This window comes from Carcharodon carcharias, chromosome 7, assembly GCF_017639515.1.
Source record: "Carcharodon carcharias isolate sCarCar2 chromosome 7, sCarCar2.pri, whole genome shotgun sequence".
Lineage (NCBI taxonomy): Eukaryota > Metazoa > Chordata > Chondrichthyes > Lamniformes > Lamnidae > Carcharodon > Carcharodon carcharias.
Genome location: NC_054473.1, coordinates 100,872,994 through 100,892,996, shown reverse-complemented (window position 1 = coordinate 100,892,996; position 20,003 = coordinate 100,872,994). Strand labels below are relative to the sequence as shown.

The following is a 20,003-nucleotide window of genomic DNA, read 5'->3' as shown; positions in this document are numbered from 1 at the left end:
CCCTTATTAACTCCAAATACCAGATTTATATGCTGTCCTACATCATAGCTACTGTTAGGGAGCTTTTAAACAACTCCCATCAATGTTTTCTGACTTTTGCTGTTTCTTAGATCTACCCAAACTGATTCCATTTCTTGATATTCCGAGTGAAGATCCTTTCACTCTACTGTCTTTACCCCATCCTTTATTATTAGATTAGTCCTAATTTTGTCCAATAACTTTTTGTGTGGCACCTTTTTGAATGCTTTTTGAAAATTTTTGAAAAAACAGAATTACCTGGAAAAACTCAGTAGGTCTAGCAGCATCGGCGGAGAAGAAAAGAGTTGACGTTTCGAGTCCTCATGACCCTTCAACAGAACTAGATGAATCCAAGGAAGGGGTGAAATATAAGCTGGTTTAAGGTGTGTGTGTGTGTTGGGGGGGGTGGTGTTGGGTGGGGGGAGAGAAGTGGAGGGGGAGGGTTGGCTGGGGGGAGAGAAGTGGAGGGGGGTGGTGTGGTTGTAGGGACAAAAGGGCAGTGATAGAAGCAGATCATCAAAAGATGTCACAGACAACAGAACAAAAGAACACATAGGTGTTGAAGTTGGTGATATTATCTAAACGAATGTGCTAATTAAGAATGGATGGTAAGGCACTCAAGGTATAGCTCTAGTGGGGGTGGGGGGGAGCTTAAAAGATTTAAAAATATTTAAAAATAATGGGAATAGGTGGGAAAAGAAAAATCTATAAAATTTATTGGAAAAAACAAAAGGAAGGGGGAAGAAACAGAAAGGGGGTGGGGATGGAGGAGGGAGTTCAAGACCTAAAGTTGTTGAATTCAATATTCAGTCCGGAAGGCTGTAAAGTGCCTAGTCGGAAGATGAGGTGTTGTTCCTCCAGTTTGCATTGGGCTTCACTGGAACAATGGAACAAGCCAAAGACAGACATGTGGGCAAGAGAGCAGGGTGGATGTTAAAATGGCAAGTGACAGGGAGGTTTGGGTCATTCTTGTGGACAGACTGCGAGTGTTCTGCAAAGCGGTCGCCCAGTTTACGTTTGGTCTCTCCAATGTAGAGGAGACCACATTGGGAGCAACGAATACAGTAGACTAAGATGGGGGAAATGCAAGTGAAATGCTGCTTCACTTGAAAAGAGTGATTGGGCCCTTGGACGGTAAGGAGAGAGGAAGTGAAGGGGCATGGGGTGGTGCCATAAGTGGGGGTTGAGGAGTAGGGGGTGATGGAGGAGTGGACCAGGGTGTTCCAGATGGAACGATCCCTATGGAATGCCAACGGGGGGGTGAAGGGAAGATGTGTTTGGTGGTGGCATCATGCTGGAGTTGGCGGAAATGGAGCAGGATGATCCTTTGAATGCGGAGGCTGGTGGGGTGATAAGTGAGGACAAGGGGGACCCTATCATGTTTCTGGGAGGGAGGAGAATGCGTGAGGGCGGATGCGCGGGAGATGGGCCGGACACGGTTGAGGGCCCTGTCAACGACCATGGGTGGAAAACCTCGGTTAAGGAAGAAGGAGGACATGTCAGAGGAACTGTTTTTGAAGGTAGCATCATCGGAACAGATGCGACGGAGGCGAAGGAACTGAGAGAATGGGATGGAGTCCTTACAGGAAGCGGGTGTAAGGAGCTGTAGTCAAGGTAGCTGTGGGAGTCGATAGGCTTGTAATGGATATTGGTGGACAGTCTATCACCAGAAATTGAGACAGAGGTCAAGGAAGGGAAGGGAAGTGTCAGAGATGGACCACGTGAAAATGATGGAGGGTGGAGATTGGAAGCAAAATTAATAAATTTTTCCAAGTCCCGATGAGAGCATGAAGCAGCACCGAAGTAATCATCGATGTACCGGAGAAAGAGTTGTGGAAGGGGGCCAGAGTAGGACTGGAACAAGGAATGTTCCACATACCCCATAAAGAGACAGGCATAGCTGGGGCCCATGCGGGTACCCATAGCCACACCTTTTATTTGGAGGAAGTGAGAGGAGTTGAAGGAGAAATTGTTCAGTGTGAGAACAAGTTCAGCCAGACAGAGGAGAGTAGTTGTGGATGGGGATTGTTCGGGCCTCTGTTCGAGGAAGAAGCCAAGGGCCCTCAGACCATCCTGGTGGGGGATGGAGGTGTAGAGGGATTGGACGTCCATGGTGAAGAGGAAGCGGTTGGGGCCAGGGAACTGAAAATTGTTGATGTGAAGTAAGGTGTCAGAGGAATCATGGATGTAGGTGGGAAGGGACTGGACAAGGGGAGAGAGAAGGGAGTCAAGATAACGAGAAATGAGTTCTGTGGGGCAGGAGCAAGCTGAGACGATCGGTCTACCGGGACAGTTCTGTTTGTGGATTTTGGGTAGGAGGTAGAAGCGGGCCGTCCGAGGTTGGGCGACTATCAGGTTGGAAGCTGTGGGAGGAAGATCCCCAGAGGAGATGAGGTCAGTGACAGTGCTGGAAACAACGCTTGATGTTCAGTGGTGGGGTCATGGTTCAGGGAGAGGTAGGAGGAAGTGTCTGTGAGTTGACGCTCAACCTCCGCGAGGTAGAGGTCAGTGCGCCAGACAACAACAGCATTTTGCCTATGACTGATGTTAGGTTAACTGGCCTAAAGTTCCTCGTGTTATTTCTTCCTCCCTTCTTAAAGGGAGGAAGAAGACTATGTTTGCCACCATCTAATCCTTGAGAACTGCTCTAAAATCTCAGAAATTCTGGAAAATCAAAACCAATGAATCCACTATCTCCTGTAAAACCCTAGGATGCAGAAAATCAGGTCCAGGGGGATTTGTGGAATTAATTTCTAGAATACGTTTTCTTTACTCGTACTGAATTCTCTAAGTTCCTCATTCCCACTAGACCCTTGGTTCCCCATTATGTCCGGAATTTTTTTTTTCTGTCTTCTACCACAAAGGCAAATGCAAAGTATTATTTAATGTCTCTACCATTTCCTTATTCCTCATTATAATTTTACACATCTCTGCCTCTAATAGGCCCACGTTTACTTTCACTAATTTCTTCTTATTTACATATCCATAGAAAGTTTTGAAGTCTCTTGCCAGTTTACTCTCTTTCTTTCCTCTCTCCTCATCAATTTCTTGGTCCTCTTTCACTGAATTCTAAACTCCTCCAATCCTCGGGTTTACTACTGCATTTGGCAACATTATAAGCGTCTTCCTTTGATCTAATGCTATCTTTAACTTCACTCATTCAACATCATTGGAACATTTTTTTAGGCAGAGTTTTTGTGTCCTAAAGGACACAATATTTGTTGAAAATTGTGTTTGTTTTTAAAATGCTCACCATTGTTTACCATCATATCCTTTAGTAAATAAAAACAGAAAATGCTCTAATCAGCTCACGTAGCATCTGTGGAGAGAGAAACAGAGGACCTTTTATCAGCACTGGGAAAAGTTAGAGATGTCGGCCCATATCTTCTGGTCTCCAGATGGTCGTACTCCAGTGGTACCCTGGAAGATGTGCTGGGACCCTTCAGAAGTCTCCATGCACTAATGACACAGGAATTGCCCAGGAAGTTTCAACCTCCGTTGGGCAATTACCCTGTGTCTGGGACCCTCCAAAACTCTGAGTTAAAGTCGGAGACTTCAGATGGTTCCGACTCACTGACCGAAATAGTTACCCAGGAAAAATTACTGAATGCATTGAACACCTGACTATCACCCACCACTCCGATTTCCCCCATCCGACCTACCCTATCCCCTTCAACCAACTACCTGAAACCCTATCCCTCTTACCCACTTACCTGCCATTGTATCTCTTCACCCACTACTTTACATGCTTACCTTTACTATGTAGCTTGTCAATTTGACTTGGGACATTTAAATTTATTGGTTACAGCAGATAGTGCTGTAAAAAGAGGTTATGGCGTGGCTTCCCCTTACACTCCACAATGACAGACGAACTCCAGGAGCAGGTACATTCCACATTTCACAGGAGACCAGGTTGAGAAGTCTGGGTGAGAAAAATGGAGTGGGGTGGCAGGTATCCTCGATTGGAAAAGAAAGACCTCTCAGAAATGCTGGTGTGAAAGGTTGCATCATCAAAACAGATACGATGGAGAGAAAGGAATTGAGAGAATGGAATGGGGTCCCAACCGGAAGCAGGATGTAAAGAAGTACAGTTGAGGTATCTGTGGGAGTCACTGGGTTTATGATAAATATTACTTGATAGCCTATTACCAGAAATGGGGACAGAGAAGTCAAGAGAGGGAAGGGAAGAGTTGGAGGTGGACAGTGTGAAACTGAGAGAAGAATGGAAGTTGGAAGCAAACTGTGGAAGTTTTCCAGTTCAGGGTGGGAGTAGGACACGGCACTGATACAGTCATCAATGTACCAGGGAAAGAGTTGATGGAGGGGGCCCTAGTAGGATTGGAATAAGGAATGTTCCACATATCCCATAACAAGACAGGCATAGATAGGACCCATACAGTTACCCTTAGCAACACCTTTTATTTGGAGGAAGTGAGATGAGTTAATGGAGAAGTTGTTCAACGAGAGAACAAGTTCAGCCAGGAGGATGGTGATGGATGGAATCTGGTGAGCCCTCAGATCATCCAGGGAGTGGGGAAGGGGGGTGGATGGAGATGTAGAGAGATCGGACGTACATGGTGAAGAGGAGACAGTTAAGGCCAGGAAATTGGAAACTTTCAAAGGACAAAGCGTACCAGAAGAGTCACAGATGTAGGTAGGGAGAGACTGGATAAGGGGAGAAAACATGGAGTCAAAGTAGGAAGAAATCAGTTCAGTGGGGCAGGAAGAGGCTGAAACAATAGGTTTATCAGGACAATGCTGTTTATTGATCTTGGGAAGGAAGTTGTGGCAGAGAATATTGGTGGGAGTTGTTTCATCATTAGTGGCAGCTGTCCCTCAATTTGAGGATGATGTCTACTCAGGATCGTGCATTTCTGCCATGGGTTTTCTTATGACTGAACAGGCTAATTTTTGAGTCACAGATCTTTGGGACTTGGGGCAGCACGTTCCACAAGGTAGTGGGATCCGGTGGGCAGGGTTTTGTTCCTTTTCTTTCTTTCTCTGCCACCGCTCTGCCTCAACATTAAGGCGTTTGGACTCAAAGAATGATACAGCTTGATGAACAAGTTGTCGCCATTCTGAACAATTGGTAGCAAGCTTCTCACAGTCATTAATGTCAAAGCTTTTTAAAAATTTGTTCATGGTATATGGGCATTGTTGGCTAGGCCAACATTTATTGCCCATCCCTAATTGCCCTTGAGAAGGTGGCGGTGAGCTGCTTTCTTGAACTGCTGCAGTCCCTGTCGTGTAGGTACACCCACAGTGGTGTTAGGGAGGGAGTTCCAGGATTTTGACCCAGCGACAGTGAAGGAACGGTGATATATTTCCAAGTCAGGATGGTGTGTGATTTTTACGTGAACTTCCAGGTGGTGGTGTTCCTATGTGTCTGCTGCCCTTGCCCTTCTAGATGGCAGTGGTCGTGGGTTTGGAAGGTGCTGCTGAAGGAGCCTTGGTGAATCTCTGCAATGCATCTTGTAGATGCATCAGTGGTGGAGGAAGTCAATGTTGAAGGTGTTGGATGGGGCACCAATCAAATATGCTGTTTTGTCCTGGATGGTGTTGAGCATCTTCTGTGTTGTGGGAGCTGCACTCATCCAGGCAAGTGGGGAGTATTCCATCACTCTCCAGACTTGTGCCTTGTATACCATCGACAGGCTTTGGGGAGTCAGGAGGTGAGTTACTCTTCACAGGATTCCTAGCCTCTGACCTGCTCTTGTAGCCACAATATTTATATGGCTAGTCCAGTTCAGTTTCTGGTCAATGATGACTCCCCCCACCATCCCACCACAGGATGTTGATGGTAGGGGTTTCAGTGACGGTAATAACATTGATTGTCAAGGGATAATTGGTTAGATTCTGTATTGTTGGAGATGGTCATTGCCAGGCAGGGATGTTACTTGCCACTTATCAGCCCAAGCCTGCATGTTTCCAGGTCCTGCTGCATATGGACATGGACTCCTTTAGTGTCTGAGGAGTCGCGAATGGTGCTGAACATTGTGTAACCATCAGCGAACATCCCCACTTCTGACCTTATGGTGGAGGAAAGGTCACTGATGAAACAGCTGAAGGGATGATTGGGCTGAGGCCATTACCCTGAGAGTCCTAGGCCAAATTTAGGCTGCTGTGCTTCAAAGAGAGCTTCTGAATGTCTTTGAAGCAAAGGGAGTTGTTTATTGTAGGTCTAGCCTAAATGAATCTCCAGAGCAATGTGGTTGACTGTTATGTGCCCTCTGAAATGGCCTACCAAGCCACTCAATTGTACCAAACTGTTACAGAATGGCCTGCAGTGGCTCATCACCACCTTCTCAATTAGAGATGGGCAACAAATGCTGGCCTAGCCATTGTTTTCTCTGAAAGGATAACATAAAGCCCTCCATAGTGGACCAATTAAATTAATGTTATAGGAATTCAGGGAACACATAAAATTCTTCCGAGCAGGATTGAGAGTCCCACGTAAAATGTTGCCTACCAGATGCCAGGGTGAGGGATATCTTGAATTGGCTTGTAAGGATATTGGAGCAGGAGAAGGAGGATCCAGTCATTGTGATCCATGTTGGGACCAACAACATAGGAAAGTGTAGGCAAGAAGTCTTTTGGAGAGCACTGGGAACTAGGAACTAAATTAAATAACGCGATCTGAAGAGTTTAATCTCTTGATTATTACCTGAGCCACAAGCAAATTGGTGTAGGGATAAGAAAATTAGCGAGGTAAAGAAGTGGTGTGGGAAAGAGGAGTTCTATTTCATGGGACACTGTCAACAGTATTGGGACAAGAAGGAAAAGGTTCCAACTGAACTGGGCTAGAATCAGGGTACCAGTAGAAAGGATAAATAGGGCAGCCACAAGGACTTTAAACTAGTCCTGGAGGGGTGGGTGGCAAGCTCAGGTGGAACAGATAATCTAAATAATAGTTCCAAAACAAATGAGATGAATGAGAGTAGAGTAACTGTCAAACTAAAACATGCAAAAAAAGAGGGATCTGGGCATCTTAGTGCATGAATCACAAAAAGCTAGTTTGCAGGTACAGCAGGTAATTGGGAAAGCTAATAGAATGTTATCATTTATTGCGAGGGGAATTGATTACAAAAGTTATATTTCAGTTGTACATGGCACTAGTGAGACCACATTTGGAGTACTGTGTACAGTATTGGTCACTTTATTTAAGGAAGGATGTAAATGTGTTGGAAGCAGATCAGAGAAGGTTTACTAGACTAATACCAGGCATGGACGGGTTGGTATTGTGAGGAAAGGCTGGACAGGCTAGGCTTGTATCCACTGGAGTTTAGAAGAGTAAGAGCCAACTTGATTGAAACATTTAAGATCCTGAGGGGACTTGACAGGGTGGGTGTGGAGGTGTGGAAGAATCTAGAACTTGGGGTCACTGTTTAAAACAGAGATGAGGCAAAAAAGATTTCAGAGGATCGTGAGTCTTTGGAACTCTCTTCTTCAAACGGCGGCAGAAGCAAAATCTTTGAATATTTTTAAGGCAGATGTGGATAGATTCTTGGTGAGCGAGGGGGTTTTAGGTTATTGGGGGTAGGTGGGATGCAGATTTCAGGTTACTATCAGAACAGTCATGATCTTATTAAATAGCAGGGCAGGCTCAAGGGGCCGAATGGCCTACCCCTGCTCCTTGTTCGTAAATTCATATGTTCGTAAAATGCCCTAGCACCAACAAGGGGGCATATTATATTAGATTTAGAAATGAGTAATAAAACAGATTTAATTAACAGCCTAATGGTGCATGAAAAATATGTACCTAAAAATGATCACCATGTGATCAAATTCAACGTAATGTTTGAAAGGGAAAAATTCAAAACAGCTACTAAGATTCTGGATTTAGGTAAGGTTAACCTTAATGCAGTGAGGCAGAGACGGAAAATATGTTCATGGATAAATGGTATGAAAAAATTAATTGAAGATGATACAGAACCAGTTTGTACCTCTAAGAGGCCAAAGTTTTACCTGCCAAAAAGCCGCTATGGATGACTAAAGAGGTTAAGAGATGAAGAACAGCAAAGGCTAATATGCCAGATACTAGGAGCTACGAAAAGGGAGTGTGAAAAGAAACTTGCAAGGGATATCAAAATCAACACAGCCCTTTAACAATTATATTTGAAAAAAAGAGTGGTCAGGAACAGTATGAGTCCCTTGACATAGCAGTGATCTTGTCAATGAAAATAAGGAAATTGCAGACATGTTGAATATGGGGTACATGGAGGAGCATGGGGGTATGAAGTTGCGGGGAGAAATGGTGATAGTTTGAGGGCTTGACATTCATCATTACAACCGGGACAATACCCTAACAAACAGACAGATGTTCTCATGCCAGGCTCACCATCTACCCGCCTTCATTGCTGCCTCGGGCCTGCCTCCGGAGGCAGTGGGCCCGACTCCATTCCACCCTCATTGGGGGCCTCCTTGATGGAAATGTGTTTGCCTGGTCAGGAATTTTCTCATCTCCTGATACCCGTCTCCCTCACAAAATTCTGGCCCATTAGCTCTGTTTCCCTCACCTCAGGTGCTGCCAGACCTGCTGAGTATTTCTAGCATTTTCTTTCTTTACTTATAATAATGACAAACTGTTATTAGATATCTGGACTTAGTCCTGATAGCTATTTCTCTTTTGACAGACAAGCTTTCTGCAGACAGAGTGAAAGTGGTGATGGAACACATTTGGAAGCTGCAGGAATTCTGTAACAACATGGCCAAGCTGGGCATTGACAGGTTCGAATACGCTTACCTCAAGGCTATTGTTCTCTTCAGTCCCGGTAAGGCTTTCATAATCTTAGACAACAAACTAAGAGATACAGACGAATGACTCAGTTAGTTTAAAAGTTTCCAATTTTCTGGACTTAACTGGCTCTTCTTCACATTACCTCTATACCTCCATCACCCACCAGGATAGTCTGAAAGCTCTCCACCGGTTCTTTGAATGGAGGTCGAACCCCATCCATCACTACCCTTCTCTGGAGACAGTCAACAAATATTCCATTGACTCCCATAGTTACCTGGTCTATAGATCATCTCACCCTGCTAACTGTAAGAACGCCATTCCATCTGTCCAGTTTCTCCATCTCCATCGCACCTGTTCCACAACAATGATTCTGAGATAAAAACAGAATTACCTGGAAAAACTCAGCAGGTCTGGCAGCATCGGCGGAGAAGAAAAGAGTTGACGTTTCAAGTCCTCATGACCCTTCAACAGAACTGATTGAATATTTAAAAGGGGTGAAATATAAGCTGGTTTAAGGTAGGGGGGTGGGTGGGTGCAGTGGGGGGAGAGAAGTGGGGGGGGGTGTGGTTGTAGGGACAAGCAAGCAGTGATAGGAGCAGATAATCAAAAGACGTAACAGACAAAGGAACAAAGAAGTGTTGAAGGTGGTGATATTATCTAAATGAATGTGCTAATTAAGAATGGATGGCAGGGCACTCAAGGTACAGCTGTAGTGGGGGTGAGGTGGAAAGAGTAGCAGGGCGTACAAGATTTTAAAATAATGGAAATAGATGGGAGAAGAAAAATCTATATAAATTATTGGAAAAAACAAAAGGAAGAGGGAAGAAACGGAAAGCGGGTGGGGATGGAGCAGGAAGTTCAAGATCTAAAATTGTTGAATTCAATATTCAGTCCGGAAGGCTGTAAAGTGCCTAGTCGGAAGATGAGGTGCTGTCCTCCAGTTGGCGTTGGGCTTCACTGGAACAATGCAGCAAGCCAAGGACAGACATGTGGGCAAGAGAGCAGGGTGGAGTGTTAAAATGGCAAGCGACAGGGAGGTTTGCGTCTTTCTTGCGGACAGACCGCAGGTGTTCTGCAAAGTGGTCACCCTGTTTACGTTTGGGGTCTCCAATGTAGAGGAGACCGCATTGGGAGCAACGAATGCAGTAGACTAAGTTGGGGGAAATGCAAGTGAAATGCTGCTTCACTTGAAAGGAGTGTTTGGGCCCTTGGACGGTGAGGAGAGAGGAAGTGAAGGGGCAGGTGTTGCATCTTTTGCGTGGGCATGGGGAGGTACCATAGGTAGGGATTGAGGAGTAGGGGGTGATGGAGGACCAGGGTGTCCGGGAGGGAATGATCCTTACGGAATGCCGCCGGTGGGGGGGGAAGGGAAGATGTGTTTGGTGGTGGCATCATGCTGGAGTTGGCGGAAATGGAGCAGGATGATCCTTTGAATGCGGAGGCTGGTGGGGTGATAAGTGAGGACAAGGGGGACCCTATCATGTTTCTGGGAGGGAGGAGAAGGCGTGAGGGCGGATGCGCGGGAGATGGGCCGGACACGGTTGAGGACCCTGTCAACGACCGTGGGTGGAAAACCTCGGTTAAGGAAGTAGGAGGACATGTCAGAGGAACTGTTTTTGAAGGTAGCATCATCAGAACAGATGCGACGGAGGCGAAGGAACTGAGAGAATGGGATGGAGTCCTTACAGGAAGCGGGGTGTGAGGAGCTGTAGTCGAGGTAGCTGTGGGAGTCGGTTGGCTTGTAATGGATATTGGTGGACAATCTATCACCAGAAATTGAGACAGAGAGATCAAGGAAGGGAAGGGAATTGTCAGAGATGGACCATGTGAAAATGATAGAGGGGTGGAGATTGGAAGCAAAATTAATAAATTTTGCCAAGTCCTGATGAGAGCATGAAGCAGCACCAAAGTAATCATCGATGTACCGGAGAAAGATTTGTGGGAGGGGGCTGGAGTAGGACTGGAACAAGGAATGTTCCACATACCCCATAAAGAGACAGGTATAGCTGGGGCCCATGCGGGCATTGTTCCAGTGAAGCCCAACGCAAACTGGAGGAACAGCACCTCATCTTCCGACTAGGCACTTTACAGCCTTCTGGACTGAATATTGAATTCAACAACTTTAGATCTTCGACTCCCTCCTCCATCCCCACCCCCTTTCCGTTTCTTCCCCCTTCCTTTTGTTTTTTCCAATAATTTATATAGATTTTTCTTTTCCCACCTATTTCCATTATTTTTAAATCTTGTATGCCCTGCATATCCATTATCAATATCCATTATCACCACCTTCAACACTTCTTTGTTCCTTTGTCTGTGACATCTTTTGATTATCTGCTCCTATCACTGCTTGCTTGTCCCTACAACCACCACTTCTCTCCCCCCACCGCCCCCCCACCCCAACCACCACCTTAAACCAGCTTACATTTCACCCCTTTCCTAATATTCAATCAGTTCTGTGGAAGGGTCATGAGGACTCGAAACGTCAACCCTTTTCTTCTCCGCCGAAGCTGCCAGACCTGCTGAGTTTTTCCAGGTAATTCTGTTTTTGTTTTGGATTTCCAGCATCCGCAGTTTTTTGTTTTTATGTTAATGATTCTGAGATGTTTTCCTTTGTCCTCAGCCGAGGGTTCCCACAACTATGGTTGACAGGACTCTCAGTCATGTTTGCCCCACCACCACGCTTCTGCTCTCACCCCTTCCCCTCCCTCCAGAACTATGGTAAGATTCCCCTTGTGCTCACTTTCCATCCCACCAATCTCTGTATTCAATGGATCATCCTCCACCATCTCCAACATGATGCCACCATCAAACACATCTTCTTCTCCCCTTCCCTTTTCAGCTTTTCAAAGGACTGTTTCTCCACACTACACCTTACTCCACTCCTCAATTACCCGCACAATATCCCCTCCCCTTCCCACAACACCTCTACATTTGCCAGAGGGAGGCAGTGGAGGAGTGGTAGTGTCACTGGACTAGCAATCCAGAGAACGCAAGTTCTGTCGAAGGGTCATGAGGACTCGAAACGTCAACTCTTTTCTTCTCCGCCGATGCTGCCAGACCTGCTGAGTTTTTCCAGGTAATTCTGTTTTTGTTTTACCCAGGGTAATGCGTTGGGGACCTGGGTTTGAATCCCACCACAGCTAATGGTGGAATTTGAATTCAGTCAGTAAAAATCTGCTATTAAAAGTATAACAATGACCATGAAACTATTGTCGATTGACGTTAAAACCCATCTGGTTCACTAATGTCCTTTAGAAGAAAATCTGCTGTCCTTACCTGGTCTGGCCTACATGTGACTCCAGACCCACAGCAATGTAGTTGACTCTTAAATGCCCTCTGAAATGGCCTAGCAATCCACTCAGTTGTATCAAACCACCACAAAGTCAATAAGGAATGAAACCGGACGGACCGCCCGGTATCGACATAAACACCGGAAACAACAACGGCAATCTCAGCCCTGTCGATCCTGCAAAGTCCTCCTTACTAACATCTGGGGGCTAGTGCCAAAATTGGGAGAGCTGTCTCACAAACTGGTCAAGCAACAGCTTGACATGGTCATACTCACAGAATCATACCTTACAGATAATGTCTCAGACACCACCATCACCATCCCTGTGTATGTCCTGTCCCACTGGCAGGACAGGCCCAGCGGAGGTGGTGGCACAGTGGTAAACAGTTGGGAGGAAGTTGCCCTGGGAGTCCTCAACATTGACTCCGGACCCCATGAGGTCTCAGGGCATCAGGTTAAACATGGGCAAAGAAACCTCCTGCTGATTACCACCTGCCACCCTCCCTCAGCTGATGAATCAGCACTGTTCCATATTGAACACCACTTGGAGGAAGCACTGAGGGTGGCCAAGGGTGCAGAATGTACTCTGGCTGGGTGAATTCAATCTCCATCATCAAGAGTGGCTCGGTAGCACCAGCACAGACTGAGCTGGCCGAATCCTAAAGGACATAGCTGCTAGACTGGGACTGCAACAGATGATGAGGAAACCAAGAAGTGGGAAAAACATACTTGAACTCATCCTCATCAACCAGCCTGCACAGATGTAACTGTCTATGGCATTATCGGTAGGCTTGACCACCGCACAGTTATTGTGGAGATGAAGTCCCGTCTTCACATTGAGGATACCCTCCATCGTGTTGTGTGTCACTACCACCATGCTAAATGGGATAGATTTTGAACAGATCTAGCAACTCAAGACTGGGCCTCCATGAGGCGCTGTGGGCCATCAGCAGCAGCAGAATTGTGCTCAAACACAATCTGTAACCTCATGGCCCGGCATATCCCCCACTCTACCATTACCATCAAGCCATGGGATCAACCCTGCTTCAATGAAGAGCGCATGAAGGCATGCCAGGAGCTGTACCAGGCATACCTAAAAATGAGGTGTCAACCTGGTGAAGCTACAACACAAGACTACTTGCATGCCAAACAACATAAGCATCAATTAAAACAACTCACTGGAGGAGGAGCTCCACAAATATTCCCATCCTCAGTGATAATCGATCAGTGCAAAAGACAAGACTGAAGCATTTGCAACAATCTTCAGCTAGAAATGCCGAGTGGATGATCCATCTTGGCCTCCTCCGGAGGTCCCCAGCATCAGAGATGCCAGTCTTCAGCCAGTTTGATTCACTCCATATGATATCAAGAAATGGCTGAAGATATTGGATATTGCAAAGGCTATGGGCCCTGACAATATTCTGGCAATAGTACTGAAGACTTATGCTCCAGAAATTGCCGTGCCCCCTCGCCAAGCTATTTCCAGTATAGCTACAATACTGGCATCTACCCAGCAATGTGCCCAGGTATGTCCTATAGCACAAAATCAGGACAAATCCAACCCAGGAATCTATTCCCGATCATCAATAAAGTGATGGAAGGGTCATCAGCAGTGCTATCAAGTGGCACTTGCATAGTAATACCCTGCTCACTGACACTCAATTTGGGTTCTGCCAGGGCCACTCAGCTCCTGACCTCTTTACAGCCTTGGTTCAAACATGGACAAAAGAGCTGAACTCCAGAGGTGAGGTGAGAGTGACTGCCCTTGACATCGAGGCAGCATTTGACTGAGTGTGGCATCAAGGAACCTTAGCAAAACTGGAATCAATGGGAATCAGGGGAAACTCTCTGCTGGTCAGAGTCATACAAGGAAGATGGTTGTGGTTGTTGAAGGTCAATCATTTCAGTTCCAGGATATCACTGCATCATCACAGTTCCTCAGGGTAGTGTCCTAGGCCCAACCATCTTCAGCTGCTTCATAAATGACCTTCCTTCCATCATAAGGTCAGAAGTGGGAACACTTGTTGATGATTGCACAATGTTCAGCACCATTTGTGACTCCTCAAATACTGAAGCAGTCCAGGTCTTGCTGCATTTGGACATGGACAATATCCAGGCTTGGGCTGATAAGTGGCGAATAGCATTCACACCACATAAGTGCCAGGCAATGACTATCTCCAGCAAGACAGAATTCAACCATCATCTCTCGACATTCAATGGCATTACCATCGCTGAATCCCCTACTATCAAAAACTGTGGTTACAAGGGCAGGTCAGAGGCAAGGAATCCTGTGATGAGTAACTCACCTCCTGACTTCCTAAAGCCTGTTCACCATCTACAAGGCGCCAGTCAGGAGTGTGATGGAATATTCTCCACTTGTCTGGATGAGTGCAGGTCCAACAACACTCAAGAAGCTTGACACCATCCAGGACAAAGCAGCCCTTTTGATTGGCACCACATCCACATACATTCACTCCCTTCAACACTGACACACAGTAGCAGCAGTGTGTACTGTCTACAAGATGCAGGAACTCACCAAGGCTCCTTAGGCAGCACCTTCGGAACCTACGACCTCTATCATCTATAAGGACAAGGGCAACAGACACATGGGAACACCACCACCTTGAAGTTTCTCTCCAAGCCACTCACCATCCGGGCGTGGAAATATATCGCCATTCCTTCACTGGGTCACTGGGTCAATATCCTGGAACTCCCTCCCTAACAGCACCTATACCTGTGTATCTACACCACATGGACAGCAGCCGCTCAAGAAGGCAGCTCACCACCACCTTCGCAAGGTCAATTAGGGACGGACAATAAATGCAGCCCTAACCAGAGACGCCCACATCCCGTAAATGAATTAATGTACAGGAGTTGCATCACCTGTCTGTTTATTTCCCCTCCCCCCCCAGCATCTAAGGCCCCTAACACTCCTTCCAGGTGAAACAACAATTTATGTCTACTTTTTTTGATTTAGTGCTCTATTCGCTTCTCACAATGTGTTCTCTTCTACTGGAAAGACAAATGCAAACTGGGTGAACACTTTATGGAAAACTGAGTTTCCTGTCACCTATCGTTTTAATTCCCTACCTTGCTACCACTCAGACCTCTTTATCCTTGGCCTGCTGCAATGTTTCAATGAAGCTCTGTGTAAGCTTGAGGAACAGCACCTCATCTTTTGATCCTCACTTTACATACAGCCTTCCCAACCCAACATTGAGTTCACCTCTTTCAGACCATAACCTGTGCCCCTATTTTGTTTCCTGGTTTTTTGCAAGTTGCGATTTCACTCTCCTGTTTTTACTTTTCAACGCCACTGTTCTTCATTCTGCCATTCACATCTCCTCTAGACACATCTTTTTTCTTCACTTCTCCAATTACTACTCCTTTTGGCCCTGCAACACCACCCCTTTTGTCATTAAATCTCTCCCGTCATCCATCCTATCACAGATTTTGCCTTTTGTTCTTGCTCTCCATTCTCTACTTTTACTGACCTAAAACATTTTTAACTTTCCCTGTTTCTGATCATTGACCTGAAGTGTTAACTCTGTTTCTCTGCACAGATTCTGTTTGACCTGCTGAGCATTTCCAGCACTTTCTGTTCGCTATTATTGTTAATAGGTTGTTATTGGGTAAGAATATCAAGGCATACAAAGCTAAGGTCTGTAAATGTAGTTCTGATACAGATCAGCCTTGATCCAATTGAATGCCAGAGCAGACCTGAGAGGCGGAATCCCCCAGTCCTGATCTTCCTATATTCCTAACCTTGTTTTTATTTATAGTTTTGCCCTACCCTGTTGGCTGTTTAACTTTGTGCTATACAGTATCCACATATAGCTTGGTATTTCATTCTAAGCTATGTCTAGTGCAGTTTCTGTGACATCTCATACAAATTCCATCAAACCAGGAAAGTGACTGATATTGTAACATCAGGGGCAAAATTTTTACCTTGGCAGGTGGACGCATGCGTTGACGTCAGGGATGATATTTCAGTCGGTGGGCACTCACGGGAATCGGCAGTGCGCCCGCTGACAATCAAAAGGCCTGTTAAGGCCATTAAAGTCGTAAATTACATTTCTGTCTGCCCATCCAGCCTTACGGTTAGCGGGCAGGCGAAAAGGCCAAGCAGCCTTTGCATTTTTAGGAAACCTTATCCATGGGTGGGATGAGGTTTCCAAAAGCAAATAAAAATAAAATAAATTTTTTAAAATTTAATTAATAACATGTCCCTGCTCAAGTAACATATGAGGGGACATGTTTTAGAACATTTTTCTAATTTTTGTTTTTGAAAACTCTTCATCTCCCTGAGGCAGCTCTTTGCCTCAGTGAAATTCTCAGTGAAGTTTGCACTTGCCCCGCTCGCCCTCATCCCACACCCCCCACCCGCACAGGCAGTGCTGAGCACTGCCGCTCACGTTTCACGCTGGATGGGCCTTGATTGGCTCACCAGCGTGAAATCACCTTCTGGCCTCAGTTGCGGGCAGCTTCCTGACTGCTCCCATCCACCCCCAACAAGCCTGCCTGACAAGGCCTAAATTCTGTCCCAGGACTTTTGGCAGTTTTTCCACAGAAAAGATTTGGAAAATAGTAGCGTTTAAGTGTTGAGCTTTTAAACAAAGCACAATGAAAGGGCAACAGGATAATATATGATTAAAATGGTCTTGAAGTTGTTTTCCCAAAGGCCATAGAGAACAGTCAGATGACTTTTCTCAGTTACCCAGACCACTGTGTTAGGAAGGCCCTGATCCCAGGCCTTCAACAAGGTTTCCTGGCCAGAGGTCCTCTCCTCTCATATAAACACAAGCTGGATAACATTTATAGACCAGAAACACTCTTACTTACAGTCAGATCTTTGAACAGAAGGTTACAGAATCGTCATCATCATCATTATGGCACAAAAGGAGACCATTCAGCCAATGGCTCCATGTCAATTCCCTGTAGAATTTTCCAGTCAGTCCCATTCCCCCATCCCGTCTCTATGCCCTTAGAGCTCTATTAACTGTAACTTTTTTTATTCATTTATGGGATACGGGCTTTGCTGGCTAGGCCTTCATTTATTGCCCATCCCTAATTGCCCATGACAAGGTGGCAGTGAGCTGCCTTCTTGAACCACTGCAGTCCATGTGGCGTCAATACACCTACACTGTTGTTAGGGAGGGAGTTCCAGGATTTTGACCCAGCGACAGTGAAGGAACGGTCAATATATTTCCAAGTTAGGATGGTAAGTGGCTTGGAGGGGAACTTGCAGGTAGTGATGTCCCCATGTGTCTGCTGCCCTTGTCCTTCTGGTTGTGGTCGTTATTTGGAAGGTGCTGCCTAAGGAGCCTAGGTGGGTTCCTACAATGCATCTTTGTAGATGGTACACACTGCTGCCAGTGTTGGTTGATGGTGGAGAGAATGAATGTTTGAGGATGGGGTGCCAATCAAGCGGGCTGCTTTATCCTGGATGGTGTCAAGCTTCTTGAGTGTTGTTGGAGCTGCACTCATCCAGGCAAGTGGGGAGTCAGGAGGTGAGTTACTTGCCGCAGAATTCCCAGTCTCTGACCTGCTCTTGTAGCCATAATATTTATATGGCTAGTCGAGTTCAGTTTCTGGTCAATGGTAATCCCCGGGATGTTGATAGTTGGGGTTTCAGCAGTGGTAATACCATTGAATGTCAAGCGGCGATGGTTACATTCCCTCTTGTTGGAGATGGGCATGGCCTGGCACTTGTGTGGTGTGAATGTTACTTGCCACTTGTCAGTCCAGGCCTGGATATTGTCCAGGTGTTGCATTTGGACATGTACTGCTTCAGTATCTGAGGAGTTGCAAATGGTGCTGAACATTATGCATCAGGGAACATGGCCATCTCTGACCTTATGATGGAAGGAAGGACATTGATGAAGCAGCTGAAGATGATTGGGCCTAGGACACTACCCTGAGGAACTCCTGCAGTGATGTCCTGGAAGTGAGATGACTGACCTCTAACCACCATAAACAATCTTCCTTTGTGCTAGGTATGATTCCAACTATCAGAGAGCTTTCCCCTGATTCCCATTGACTCCAGTTTTGCTAGGGCTTCTTGATGCCATAATTTGATGTCAAGGGCAGTCACTCTCATCTCACCTCTGGAGTTCAGCTCTTTGTCCATGTTTGAACCAAGGCTGTAATGAGGTCAGAAGCTGAGTAACCCTGGCGGAACCCAAACAGAGCATCAATGAGTAGGTTATTGCCAAGAAGTGCTGCTTGATAGCACTGTTGATGACTCCTTCCATCACTTTACCGATGATCGAGAGTAGACTGATGTGGCAGTAATTGATCAGTTTGGATTTGTCATGCTTTAGATGTACATGACATAACCGGGCAATTTTCCACATTTTGTCCACACTGAGAAAGTTGATATGAAACAGCTTATTTAAAGTTAATTTCTTTAATCACACCAGACTACTGCTACGGGGAAATGTTACAATTTCACTATTTTGCATTAACACAAATACAGGCTGTTCTGATTGAATGAAATAAGCCTGGTTAGAACACTCATTAGACTGAGAAATCATGCAGCTTAAAGATTTGTATGTGGCCTCACCCCTCCAGGTGTTTTCTTGATCTGGCTTCAAAAAGATTGGAGGGGCTGATGAAGAAAGAAATCAAACATATTTTTCTGATTACAAAGAGAGACTGTTGGTTGGCCCGCTGAGAGTTATTATTGTTGAGTTGGACATTAGGCAGTACAAACACACCTCAAAGGTACACTTACAGAATACCCAGCACTGCTGTACTGAGGGGTGCAAAACTTGAATGCTTGTTCACCCCCATATTCGCTGACCTACCTTGGCTCCCAGTCTACCAATGCCTCGATTTTAAAATTCTCGACTTGCTTTCGAATCCCTCCATGGCCTTGCCCTTACTTATCTCTGTAATCTCTTCCAGCCTCACAACCTTCTGCGATATCTGCGCTCATCTAAGTCTGGCCTCTTGAGCATTCCAATTATAAGCACTCCACCACTGGTCTCTAACTACCTAGAGCCCTAGCTCTGGAATTCCTCTCTAATGGGGAGGCGGTGGCGTAGTGGTATTGTCACTGGGCTGGTATCCCAGAGACCCAGGGTAATGTTCTAGGGACCTGATTTCAAATCCCACCATGGCAGATGGTAAAATTTGAATTCAATAAAACCTGGAATTAAGTCTGATTATGACCACAAATGCACTTTAGGGCAGGAAATCCACTGTCCTTACCTGGTCTGGCCTACATGTGACTTCAGACCACATAGCAATGTGGTTGACTCTTAACTACCCTCTGAACAAGGGCAAGTTGGAATAGGCAATAAATACTGGCCTAGTTAGTGACACCCACAATCCAGGAATGATTTTTAAAAATTCCCTCCCTACACCTCTTCGGTTCTCTACCTCTCCTTTAAGATGCTCCTTAAAACCTACCTCTGTTATCAAGCTTTTGGTCTTGTGGCTCATGTGGTTTATGTTGCTTTATAATGTTCCTGCGAAGCACCTTTGTTTTATTACATTAAAGGCACCTTAAACATACAAGAAGTTGTTCCTCGTAATGGCTTGACAGATTTCAACCAGAAACAGATAACTTTATTACAGAGAGCTTTTCAGATGCTACATGCTTGAACCAGGTCCTCAACAAGAAGCTCCCTCCCATTACCCGCATTTAGAGCTTATTGGTCGGAGCCTCCAAGAACAATCACGTGACCCCTATTAGACAGTAGGAGAGGCTATACCTTCAGTTACTACATTTCCTCCCCTTTTAGTTTTTTTTATAGTTTCTATTTACAGAGAACATTTGAATATCCCACAACATATACATATATACAACATTCAGATTATTAAAGAGAAAGTCTCTGAGGTGGTTTCCTTATTCGATTAGAGCGGTGTAGCTCTATCACTTGAAGTTCTCCCACTGGATCGACAAGATCAGGAACTGCAGCACCAGATATATCATTAGAAAGTGGCAGTTCT

The 20,003-nt window shown here is 45.6% G+C and overlaps 1 protein-coding gene across 1 annotated transcript in view; it reads left to right on the top strand.

Annotated features, from left to right (window-relative positions):
* The window catches only part of nr2c2 (nuclear receptor subfamily 2, group C, member 2), a 347,317-nt gene that overhangs the window by 320,188 nt on the left and 7,126 nt on the right, over positions 1-20,003 (top strand). Inside the window, exon 13 of the mRNA XM_041191833.1 lies at positions 8,652-8,789. Within this exon, the coding sequence (XP_041047767.1) occupies positions 8,652-8,789 (138 nt within the window). The remainder of the gene's footprint in view (positions 1-8,651; positions 8,790-20,003) is intronic.